The sequence below is a fragment of the Chiroxiphia lanceolata genome, chromosome 14, assembly GCF_009829145.1.
Source record: "Chiroxiphia lanceolata isolate bChiLan1 chromosome 14, bChiLan1.pri, whole genome shotgun sequence".
NCBI classification, from domain to species: domain Eukaryota; kingdom Metazoa; phylum Chordata; class Aves; order Passeriformes; family Pipridae; genus Chiroxiphia; species Chiroxiphia lanceolata.
Genome location: NC_045650.1, coordinates 9348439 through 9361395, shown reverse-complemented (window position 1 = coordinate 9361395; position 12957 = coordinate 9348439). Strand labels below are relative to the sequence as shown.

The following is a 12957-nucleotide window of genomic DNA, read 5'->3' as shown; positions in this document are numbered from 1 at the left end:
CATATTAGGAAACTTGAGTTTCAAAATGAACAAGTGTTGTTACAGCTGCAAGTGCGAAAGAGAACCTGGGCCTGCCTGGGGCCTCTTACACTGCAACATTCATCCTGAAACCACAGACACAGCGAGTGTGCGCATTAAGTATATATTTTATAAAAGAGCAATGTCTTCCATAAGACATTCCAAGAGTGCAGAACAGCCAGAACACTACAAAAAACTGCTGTAACAAGAGTGACTGTTTGTGCGTTTGCTTTATGCAGCGTACATTCGAATGTTTACAGAGGCCAGCACTCGGATAAGACTCTCCACTAACAAACAAATCCGGAATACACCAATTGTACAGGTAAATCAGCCAAAAATAAGCAATAGCTATGCTCTTCTCAGGTTTAAGAAAGCATGCAATAGATTTCCCCCTCCTGCCACCCCTTGTTTAGATTTCTAAATCACGGTAGCAGTAAAAGCAAGGTATAAGGAAACTGGGGCACAGGTAACGGCTTGGATTTTATCACAGACTGTTTATCAATATTTTGCAATGGAAAAGGAGCCTTCTTTCAGCATCAAGAAGGCAGAGAAGACACAGGCATGAATAAAAAAATAATTAAGCGATTTAAGACATCAAAAATTCAAGAAATAGCACTGTGCATATACAAATAAAATTAACATTCAATACCGTAGAGCTCATTTAAAAAGGGCACCAATGGACAATATTTTACAATATGCACATTTATTTGAAGTGGGGAACTAATGCTCCACAGGTGAAAATGGTAATACAAATAATAGTGCCACTGTTGGCCCATTCTGGTACTTCTTACAATTTAAAGGAAACACTTTTAAAAATAATCTGGTATGTACATGTCTTCTGGATACCCAACAGCTTCTTCGGAAAAAACTATGGTTCTCCCCTCCCCTTCTAGGCAGACAGTATTGCCAGAGGTTGTGCTCACTTCTAAAGCACATAATCTTACTTTAAATTCAGTGCTATTTTCTTTCAGAAAGATCACAAGTTGTACTTTTAGGTAACAAAGGCATTTATGTTACAAACATTCAAAAATGGAAGCTTATGATTCTGGCAGACAATGTTGCGTATTAAATACAAACCAGCCAGCAATTACTGAACATAAAAAACTTATTCAATCATAAAAAAATACTATAATTCATCACCACAGACTTTTTACAGAGTTATAAATAATAAATAGCATAACACAGTAGATTACAAACGGATTTATTTTGCCCCGTTATAGTCTTTAAAAAGTAAAATATCTATTCCTACCTCAGACTGACCAAGGTACTGTATCAAGACTACTCATAGCTCAAATAGAGCTCCTTCACCAAGCAATTTGCAGAGCTCGTATCCAATCCAAAGTCTTTCCTTAGGGATTGAGTGTTGGCTGAGCTGTTTGCCCTGCTCGTGACCAACAAAGGGACAAACTCTGTTCAGAGCAGCTGCAAGGGGTGTCCCCTGGGCTGCCCCCTCACCAGAGCTGGCCTGCCCACAGCACCTCGCACGCCTCGGGGAGGAACACTAAGGAAAGCAGCATCCACGGCGGGATAAGGGTAAGCACTCTATAAACAAGCTGTACACAAAGGACTTTCCCCACCCACCCCTCTTGGTTTACATTCCATAATTTTGTAACAATGTCCCCTAAGGCACAAAAATACTTATGACCTCAATGCCACAGGAGACATCGATGGTGCCATACATGGTTCTCCTACACAGTAGTTTAATTAACTTAGTTATCTGCACTGCATGTCTTCAGTCGAGGTGTGGATTAATTTTCCTTGGCCAAATCTTACTGAATATTGAACTTATTTCATACAATCTGTAGGATAAATGATCAGGGGAGAGAACTATGCAGTTAATTTAATCATGTTTGTAGAGTAGTATTATTTCTTCACCAATGGCAAAAGTGACAGTCGTTAGCTATTTTGTTGTGGGGTTTTTATTTTAATGTAATAGAGTGACATTTCCACACCCAATGTGGTCTTCTGTAATAAAAATGACTAGCAGCACTAAGAAAATAAAATATTTTTTCTCCCTTCCATAAAGGAATTTGAGGCTAGTGACTGAAAAAAAAAAAAAAGGCAAGAATAATTTTTCTCAATAGTAGAAGTGCCAGAGAATAAATTAGTATTTTCAAATCCTTCCAAACCAAGTTATTTCCCTAGACATAGTGACCATGATAATGATAGAAGTACTTTCCTAAAAATTGCAACACTAGTAGGTAGATACCTATTCCTGGAATCAAAAAGTGTATGCAAGTTCCTGAAAGCAAAAGTTAGTATAATATCAGCAGACATCTTGTTTAAAAAATAAATTCGCAAAACCAGACATTAATATGTTCTACAATGTCCATTAAATGGATAAATAAAATAAAAAATCACTGGAAAGTAGCCAAGGATTACAGTAACAACAATTTTTCTCCTTTTAATAAACCTCATATTAATGGTTCAAGGATCAGTTCGTTTCTCTGTACAAGTGTACAGTGAGGGGACAGCACAGCCAGACACTGACTCAGGACTTGGTAAGTCACTTGGGTGAGAAGTCATCCATCAGTATGAAGGAAGAGCAGGAGTTGGAGCATGTGACTGGAGACTCGGTGGTTATGCTGCCTTTAGTCAGGGAATCAGAGGAAGAGCCAACACTGCTGCTACTCCCGTCAAGGATATCTGAAGACAGGCTGGGGAAAGAGAAAAAGGTTATTTAGTACACGGGTATGATGAGACTGCACCAAGTTAATGTGCTTTCCCCCTGGAGAGAACATGTAGGAGACCTATACTACCACTCAGTCTTTACTGCAAGACTGGCAGCCCTGAAAACTCCTTGTTTTCTGTAGCATGTTATACACATTCCTGCTCCTCATGGGAATGAGGAGCAGAATTAATTTTTTTTTTTTAACATGCAAAATAAATTACAAAGCTGTTTTTAATCAGACATAGAAAAGAGGTGAAAACTAATGAGCTTAAAACCTTAAAAGCTTATAGGAAAGGAATAATAATAATCAGCACTGCAGCAAAGATGCCATTAATTAACCAGTATGCTCTTTGACATTGCACTAGTCAAAGCAAGATTGAGACCTATTTTTCCTTTGTCAGTAAGGAATTCCTGTGTTTGGATTTTGAAGTCCTGATACAAGATCCCAGAAGGCACATAAATTGATGTTTTTGCAATTTAGAGGGAAGCAACATGAAAAAAAATCTAGGCAGTTTCAAGTCTGTAGGTAAACTGAAATTACAGCAATACAGTTCACATTTTTGAATACTTAGCATCTGACTCCACACAAAAAAAAAGAACTTAGCTTTTTATGATCATAGTAAAGAAAGATGACAGTAACTCAGAATCATGAATGTAGGGACAAAAACTATTAAGTACTCACACACATTTTCTAAGTATTCAGGAAAGTACCACAGACATTGTATGACCAGTACCTACAACATACTGACATGATGAAGCAAAGTAACTTTGCTGATGAATCAACGGGGACTTGTAACAATTATATCCAGTACAAAAGTTTTGATTCACTAAATCTAGGCTCAAAAAATTAATACAAAGAGCAGGACCATTGTCACACTACACTCCCACAGGAATAGTTCCCAGTAATATGCATGCACGAGCTACACACACAAAGCACTTTTTTCCTGGAGAAAAAAAAAAAAAAAAAGAGAGCTTATGATAAATGAACATTCCCCGTTTTGGCATTTCAGGGCACATGAAATATTTTACCATGAACTGAGATCTGTCAGATGTGTTACATCTGGAGAAAGCATGTTGGTTGTTCCTTGGAAAAGTCTCTTTGGCTGACTTTCAGTTTCCATTTCACCTAAGGAAAACAGTGTAAACAATCAATCTCAAATTTGAGACTCTGGAACATCCTTTTTGTATTTGTCTGCTGTGAAAGAGAGGTTTGTCCCACAATATTCCATGGTTGCATTTGTAACATAAATTCTCCAATTCAGCCAACCAAACACTTGAGTAAGACATTAATTAGATGCTGCTGTTTAACCATCCAGTCTGTCCTTCGTTTAACTAATCCTTCAGCAGTATCTGAGGGGCTACAATGATCTTAAATACATAAAACTCACTATTTGTACTGCAGACAAAATAAGCTAAAGCAAATTAATTACTGTGACTTAATTTTAAGTACACAGCTGAGATGAGGTAACTGACATAAGCCAAAATATGGAGATTAAAATTCTTAGTAATTATGAAAATAATAGTGCCAGTTTGGTTCAGTTTCACCCTCTGTTGCAGAACGAACTCTGATGCATGTGTACACTTTTACAGGAAAGCTGAATAGAATAAATCTGTCATGTGGAAGCATTTCCACTTACTCATCAGTGACCAGACTGTCTTTGTACCTGTAACCATTTCCTGACATTAAAAGATTAAATATGATGGGGAGAATTCATATAATCTGTTGAGCATAATCTGCCCTGAGAATGACCTGGCTCATTAATAGTTGCTATACAACAGACATTTGAAAATATCATGAACTTGCAAATAACAAGCTTAAAAAAAAAGAAAACTCTCTCAGCTACAGTATATGTTCATTTTCAGTTTGACAGCAAAACCATGAAACCGTAATAGATTTTTCTATCTTTTCACCTACACTCTGCAGTAGTTGTAGCATCAGTTTAAAAACCTGAGAGAGATTAAGCATTACAGCAAACCAGAAGCTATTAAGACATTCTGCAACAAAATTATACTGCTAAAAGACTTATAACCCTTCCACATTTCTTATTTCCTTTAGCCCACAGGGATACATTCCCTTCTTTGAAGGTAAGGAGTAACAGCTTCCAGCATGCAGAATGGGCAAAAAACATTTATAAAATACTTGGTCTTACACAAAAATTAATAAACCACCAACTAAGGTAACACTTCTGCCCCTTGAAATTTCACAAAGGCCAATCTGCACTGCTACAACACATTGCACAGCCTACCAGTATTAACTCCCTAGAGCAGTGAAATGTTCAACACATGGCTTGCTTTCTCCCTCATATCATGGTGTCCCTTTGTTACCATGTCACGTCTGTACAATGTGAACCATAAAGCCACTGCTAAAATTCAGACAACAGGATCATGTGTTTAGGAAAGAAAGTAAGTTCATTTAAATGGGTTAGATGTTTTGAAATTAAGTTAACATTTTGAAAATTCCTTGATATTTCAAATAAAAAAAGGTGAACTCGTACCTCCACTTTGTAAAAGATGCTCCACAGGAGCACATGGATTGGGTGAGGAAAGTCTGTCTTTACCTGCATTGCTTTTACAAGCTGGGTAAAGCACAGGTATGAATACCTATCCCTTATTGGTCATTGAGCTTAATAAATTTTTGTTCCATTTAAATGCCTCTAAAATTCACAGAAAATAACAGCCAAGATAGAATTGGCATCTATGAGAAAACTTGTCTCTCTCTCCTGTCAGGTCAATATGAATTAGACAACATTCTTTAATCTGACAGGACAAGTAGCCCTAAAAAAAAAAAAAAAAACCAAAACCAAACAATAAACAGTAACTTTTCTCAAAGGCTAAATATAAATCTTGTACAATAAAAGGACATGCTTTTGGCACAGTTAAAAATGCCTAAGTTAAAAGGTTAAGCATAGCTAGTGGTTCACCTGTAAATATCTCACTCTTACAGTTCTACTATGGAGACTTGCCCTGGGATGTAATTTGAATATCCCTAATGTGGAATACTTCCAGGAAAGAACAGTTTTCCCCCTTCAGGAGAAAAGGGCACTGATCTACTCCACTTCTCTTAACATTCACCTTCTGAACTTTCAGGGTGAAAACAAACATTCAGTACTAAGTTTAGAAGATCCTGCATGATAAGCAACATTCCTAAGATGATCTGAAGGGTGTGCACTGTTCAGTGGTACTTGTAGGAATGTCAGGGCTTACAAACATTCATAATGTTTCATTTGATGCATAATAAACTTTGCCTCTTTCAAGCAGTAGCTGCTTTTAAAGTTTTTCATTCCTGCTTTTTAGACTAGCTACTTTACATTGTATTTTTAAGTTATAACTAGCAAATTCCAGTTCACCGTGGATACAAGTCCATTATATTTACAAAGTAACATAAAAATGTTACTGCATAAACATAAAAATGTCCAGCTGCAAAACTACATCCATATTAAAACATCTGATAAGGTAAATACACATACCTTTCCTTTTAATAGGGCCAAGAACACTAGGCCTAATACAGTTGATTGGACTTTGACTCCTCCTGCTAGAGAGAGCACACTGTAAGTCAGGCCGATAAAGGTTCCAAGTCACATCAAACCAACACAACCACAGCATATGAAGCAATCTTCAAAACTATTCCTGCACAACTCGGAATTTTTAGGGCATCTAAATACATAGATAACAAATAAATGCTGCCTATTAGGGCAGATTACTGCCCTAAAAAGTTGCAGTAAGTTTTTCAGGGTTTTCTTCCCTTTGTGCATCGCGTTCTCATTTCTATCCATTTATAAATTATGTGCATTATTTATATAAAATCTATCTGCTGACAAAGTTATTGAAGTTAATTTGAAGTACTTCCCCACAATTTACCAAGTGTAGTTTAAAGCTGACACAAGCTCTATAAGAGCACCTACATAAAGTTACCACTGGTAAAGGCTGAACTTTCAGAGCATTTTTACGTGGCAATGCTTTGGCTCTTGTAAAACTACAGTCTCTTTTAATGCCTTAACATCAGCTTTAATTAATCTTTGGCTTAAATTCCAATTCCAGCCCAACATACACCTGTTACTTGCACATGTCACTTACTTGCAGAATCGCCTTGTTGGACTGGGAATAGGACTTGGAGGTAACCCATTGCTGCTCACAAACATTTGCAATGATGGTGAAAAACATTGCTGCAGAAAAAAAGGCACATTAACACACCTGAGAATTTCCTTCAAAACACTCAGATGTTCCACCCCACCCTCAGAGAAAAGCTAGCAACCGAACTAGGCAGAGATGATCAAACACAACCTTGGAAATATTTAAAACTTAACTTGCAAAAACATAACGGCTTGTGCAATTCTGCTCAGATTAACCTAAAACTGAAACCCACAAGAAACGTGAGCTTGAAATAGGCGTTGTTTCTGTTCTTTGTCACATTTAGAAGCAGCAGCACAGTAGTCAGGACTTACCCCTTTCAAGGGGCTTGTTAAACAAGTAGAAATTACTCAAAGTACATCTGGTCTGCAAACTGACAATATTCCAGAGTAGAACAGGATATTTAGCTCTGTGGTTCTGCAGCTAATCTGAGTTTAGCCTACGACTGCTCGCAGCTCAACACAAAAATCCTTCTGTCAAGTTATCTACCACTGCTTTACAGCTGATTCCAAAGGCCCAGGACCAGCTGCCAGCACCAGCATTATCCCAGGAACACATTTACCCACCACGAGTATGTGGCTGCTCCGTGCAGCAACACTGGTAGGGGCCTGCAGAAAAATACTGCAGTACAAAAGCAGAACCACAAAAGGGAGTGAAAATAAGGTCATCTTCAAACACAAATACCAGTTTCTCTGTGCCACCTCTTTCTCCAGCATCTGCCATCAGTTTTTGGTGCAAGTTCAGCACACTCAAGTCCTCCTTCAGAGTGTGTTTGTGCTTTCCTTTCCATAACTGAGGGACACATTTTCATCCCTACCACCACACAGATTTGCAGTCTTTGCCTACTCTTACTGCACATGATGACACATTCCAATTTTGGTACTTCTTCCCCAACACCCCCCCACTTCTGCAGCTGAAGATCATGTCCATGATTACTTTCATGACCTCTTCCAGCTCCCCTAGAACTCCAACCCATCCAAACACTGCACAAACAGCAGTAACTGAAAGCATCCAGTGTTTCCCTGACTAAACTCTGCAAGGTCCAAGATGGGTCACCATCTGATTCTTAGAAACCAATAAAATGTGGGTTTGGGGTTTTTGGTGCTTACTTGGTTGTGTTGTTTGTTTGGGTTTTTTTTAACTATGCAACAGTTTGTGAAGTTACAAATCTTCACAGTTCAGCTTGGTCTGGAGTTCTGAAATATTGTTTCAGTTTGGTTATTTCACTCGTCCTACCTTCCCTATTCCTCTTGTAGGTGAAGGTGCAGGTGAAACTGGAATGAAGTCTATTCTCTTTGGGGAAAAAGATTTCTCAGACTTGTCCAAGTCATTGTCGCTCTGTGAACACAAGGTTTCAGATTTAACAACAGCACAGGATATCACCTTGAAATCCAAGGCACAACCTTGTAATGGAAAGTCATTGGGTCAAATGCACAAAATAGCTAAAGCAGATGAGCTTACATTCTTCTTAAATTATTTTCACAGTTAATTCCTCTCTTTCCCTTAAATTCATCAGTTAAGTGAGAAAGTAGAATTAAATAGGAAACATCTATAAAGAGATTACCAGGCTCAAGCTTTCCTCCCATGACTGGCTTATCTGCATTGCTGTTTGCACTTCCCTAGAATACAAAAAACCCCATCAGTAGCTACAAAAAGGATAACTCTGGCTATTTTATCACCTTCTTTCAATAACACTCACCTTTCATGTGCTGCTTCTCTGTTCATTAAATCCACTCCTTCCTCCTGCAGGAAATAAATGTCCTAAGTTTCCCCATAACATTTGATTCATCACAGGTACTTGAAATAACACTTGTGACTCAGTGATTTGCCATCACAACTGAGATATGAACAGTAGGACCACTACAGAAAGACAAGACTGCCACCAGTCCAGCTCACTGCTTCTCTTAAATGAAACACTTCAAAAATGCAAGGTAGCTTAAGCACAACAATAAGCCTTGCAAGGACACTTCCCTTGTTGAAATTAAGTCTTGAAAAATACACAGTTTTCTTTAGTACTTGACAAACTCAATAGGAAAGAAACTCTCACTATATAAGTACTTCAATATTATATAGTACTTTTCATTCTGTTACTAGATACACAGATAAAAACTCACCCTTCTGATCTGATGAAGTCGGCTGCTAGGAATACGAATAGGAGATGATGACAAGAACTGGAAAAAGAAAAAGTGACAGCCACAATGATTAAATCACACTTCAACTGCTTCAACTACAGTCTTAGTGAGTTAAAAATTAGCTGTACAACTACCTGTGGATGACTCAAACAATGTTGCAAAAAGCAAACACTGACCTTCAAGAGAAAAGACTTGTTTTACCACTTACAAATTCCTTGTATCACTCAACAAGCAGCACAGAACTGACTTGCAGGCAGATACTGCTCAACATCCCAAGTACACAAATAGCTACAGATGCCACTCAAACAAGTGAGATACTACAAATGAAACTGTGATCTTTACACAATTCCTCACTGCCCAGAGTAAGATGACAAACCCCTGTAGAACCTTTCTCACCCAGCTCTCTGTTATAAAAGAGAAACCTCAGTGTTTCAGCTCAGTCTTGAACAACACTCCCTAAAGCTTTGCTTCTGCCATTTTATGCATCTAATTTCTCTGGAACTGACTCCATCACATACAAATGGGCCAACAGTTCCCACTCTGGACATCTATGTGTCCGTTGCCACATCTACCAGTCTGAGCTCCAAAATTCTGGATTCTTATTTTAAAGAAATCTCACAGCAGAAGATTTTGAATCCCATCTCGCCTTTTCTGAATAGAAGGCATAGAAAAAACTTATTTGGGGACTTTTAAGTTCCACAGGTTTTGAGAAAAGCAATACTTAAACTTCATTACCCTTAGATGAGACAGAAAAATTTCAGTGAAAAGTACATACAGATCACTGAGTTGAGAAGGAAAAGGTGGAAAAAAAAGCAACATCTTTGAAATGTTAAACAACTGCAGACTACCAGACTTACAACAGAGAGCAACAAATAAATTACTCTTCTTTAAATTATTTTCTGAGATCTAGTGTTCAGCCTTTGCAAAAAAAAAAAAAAAAAAAGAGCACTATATCAAACAACCAGGTCAGCAAAAAACTGTGACTCTTTCTTTCGTTTTCACAACAAACTAAAACACCCTTTCAAGACTTTTAACTGTGAAAACAGTTTTCTCTTCTAACCCACAGTCAGGTTTAAACTAACCTAAAGACTGTACTTAATACTGGGAATCACACGTAGCTTCAGCTATTATTGTCTTCCTGGGTGGACACAGCTAACACACCAGTATTATTTCATTGTAGTTGCAGTTACAGGTGAAAAAATGCTTATTCTGCAGCCTGGAAGCTCGTTAGGATGCACAGTGCAAATGATCAAGTTCAACTTAATTTCTCTACTCTGATTATTCCTTGTTGTGTGCAAGAGTGACATGCTTAAGATTCCTCACCATTCCATGGCGGCTCATAACTGTTGTGCTGTTCCTGCGAGTCCGCAACACGTAAGGCTGGAACACCTGCGAGTTGTCACTGCAGGGGGGAAAAAACAAAAGTTTGGTGAACAAAACTCTCTCGAGGTGCGCTTTGCTTACAGCTCCGCTGCGCCGTGACACGCGCTGCGGCCCGAAAACAGGCTCTTCTTTGAGGAAGAGCACCGCTGCTACCGGGGGAGCATCTTCACCGAGCCGGGGGGGGACGGGGGGGCACGTTGTGTCCGAGGAACAGGGGGCACGTCCCGGAGGCCGCTCGGGGAGCGCCAGGCCTGCCGAAGGCCCGCGGCGGGGCCTGGGGCTCGCTCAGCCCGTCCGGGCTCCTCCCCGGAGCCCCCCGGGCCCCTCACCTGAGCCCATGGATCAGCGGGGCGCTGTTCGACCTCCTCAGGCCGCCGCCGTCGCCCGGGCCCGCGGCGCTCCCGGGCGGCAGTTCCAGGTCCAGCTCCATCTTCTCCTGAGCCATCGCGGCGGCGGCGGCTCCGGCTCCTCCCGCCCCGCCGCGGCGCCCATTCACCGCGGGCGGCCGCCGCGGCTCCTCAGGCCGCCGCTGCCCCGGCCCTACAGGCCCCGCGGGCGGCGCCGCGGGCTCAGCCCGGGGGCGCGCCGGGCCCGGCGGGGGGGGCGGCCGCAGCAGCGCCGCATCCCGGGGGCGACCCGGGGGCGGTCGATTGCTCCTGCAGCAGCGGCCGGTAGCGGTGCCGGCGCGGACGGCTCTGGGGGCGCTCCCGGTGCCTCCCTCGGTACCGATCGCGCTCCGCACCCACCGCCGCGCACTGCGCGTGCGCGGGCGAGAGCGGAGCAGGCAGGGGCCGCCCGGCCTCGCGCGACGCACGCGCGGTGGCTCCGCGCCCCGGCGGCGGGCGGGCTCCCGGCGGCCCCCGCGGGTGGCGCGCGCGCTGATTGGCCGCCGGGCCTTGCGTGCGTGTGTTTGAAACGGCGCAACGGTCGCTAGGACGCGCGCACCGCCCCCGGGGGCGGGGCCCGGGCCCGGGCCCGGGCTGACGGGGGACAGCGGTTCGAGTCCCGCCGCGGCCACATTCCAGCCGAGCCTGTTCCGGGAGACTTTTCCCTCCTTAGCAGAGAAAAGACTTTGCAACCTCTTCAGGGCTTAAATCAGACAGTCTTTCTCAATGTCCTCCCTAGCCTTCCTTTGCCGCTGAAGCACATACTGCGGCTTTGATGCACAATGAGTGTGTGAGCATCTGGCATAAAATTCATTATAAGATATGTGATTCTAGTACTTGGCTCTATTCAAGTTTGTGACTGACTCTGGCAATTTGATTCTGAATGACCAAAACATCAAAGTTTGTGCTTACTAATTTTTATTTTATAATATTTTTCTACAATAACAATTGCAACATACACATTTGTCTCTTGCATGTCTCTTCATTTTCTCCTGGGAAATCATTCTTTTTCCAGAGTGCTAGGTACAGAAACAGTTAAGACAGAAAAGTTAGGATTTTTCATCACTTCCACTTCCTTAAGTGGGAATATGGCTATACAAATCATTATCTTACTTCTAAATGGTTGAAGGTAGGTGCTCTTAGATACCCTAGTAGAACTCTTCTGTTCTACTTCTCTTCTGTTCCTGTAGCTATTTGTTATGGTACCTCCTTGCATTTTTTGTTAATCAAGACTGACCTGTGTGTCAGTTCCCTTTTTCTACCTTCAGAGACTCTCTATGTGTCTCATTAACTGTTTTCATGGATGCCCACATTTCTTTCACCGAACCAATACTATTAATGAAAAACTTTGTGCCTATAAATATCTGATATGAGTTAAAAGACCCACAAGATTACCTTTAAATATTTACAGGGTTTTTCAGTATGTATTTATATTGAAAAACCTGGAGACGAAATTCCTTGCCTTGTGTTACTGCAGAAGGAAAACACCTTTCACAGTCCCATGCCATTGCTTACCCTATGATGTATCATAGCCGGCACCGACACCTTACTCTGGAATGATACAGAATTGCCATCTCCTGCAAAGGTCAAGAAGGTAAATATCTACATTATTTGCTTGATTTCTAATAATTATGATCAGTCCAATTCACTAGAAAATTAGGACCTGCTGCAAAAGGAAATGCTGTTAATCACCTTTCGCTGCCACCATTCACTAAAAGCAACGCCACACTTTTAATACAGAACCTGCACCATTCTCATTGTCTAGTGCTTCAGCACAAACATTTCATAGCTCAGAAGAGCTTCCATACCTTCACTTTCCATGGCTGGAATTGCCTAAAAGGCAATTCAGGTGACAGTATCTAGCAAAACATCTAGCCCTGAATGAAAATTTACTCACACCGATGGCGGTTTTGTCAATACAAAAGCCACCTGCAGAATCTGACTACATCACCAAACTGTGGATTTTCCTATTTATTGTTACTGTGGAGTTATTATTTTATATCGTTGCCACTAAGGACAGCAAACAGCTTCAAATGCCATGTACCAAGACAATGTTAAGGAAAAAGTCAGCAATACCCAAAATGCATCTGAGAGCTAAATAACATCTGCTCCATGTGCTCAAATTTTCCAGTGCCAGTCTCATCATCCTACTGTCCGACCAGGGTTTACTATAGCCCAGAGAATCTCAGTGGGAACATGTATACAAGAAAAAGTGGGAACTGCCAAGGTGACCCTCAAA

At 41.2% G+C, this 12957-nt stretch overlaps 1 protein-coding gene and 1 non-coding gene across 2 annotated transcripts; both read right to left on the bottom strand.

Moving 5' to 3' along the window:
• Positions 1-231: 231 nt before the first annotated feature.
• Positions 232-11084, bottom strand: LOC116793868 (protein FAM122A-like). The gene is made up of 10 exons (XM_032702053.1): positions 10662-11084; positions 10273-10351; positions 8932-8988; positions 8517-8560; positions 8382-8436; positions 8054-8155; positions 6764-6852; positions 6157-6221; positions 3719-3815; positions 232-2675 (listed from the first exon to the last, which is right to left on the bottom strand). Exons 1-10 carry the CDS (start codon positions 10775-10777, stop codon positions 2525-2527), a joined length of 855 nt encoding a protein of 284 aa, XP_032557944.1. The 5' UTR covers positions 10778-11084; the 3' UTR covers positions 232-2524.
• LOC116794133 lies at positions 2756-2900 on the bottom strand. Its single transcript, XR_004359702.1, has one exon. It is a non-coding gene; the product is annotated as a small nucleolar RNA U109 (small nucleolar RNA).
• Positions 11085-12957: the final 1873 nt, after the last annotated feature.

What these genes read in the sequence shown, in the direction of transcription:
- LOC116793868 (XM_032702053.1), bottom strand. Translation starts at nt 10,777, where the DNA reads ATGGCTCAGGAGAAGATGGAGCTGGACCTGGAACTGCCGCCCGGGAGC. An exon ending in AGAGAAGCAGCACATGAAAG is followed by an intron (nt 8,437 to 8,516) that starts GTGAGTGTTATT and finishes TTTGTATTCTAG; the next exon opens with GGAAGTGCAAACAGCAATGC. An exon ending in CCAACAAGGCGATTCTGCAA is followed by an intron (nt 6,222 to 6,763) that starts GTAAGTGACATG and finishes TGCTCTCTCTAG; the next exon opens with CAGGAGGAGTCAAAGTCCAA.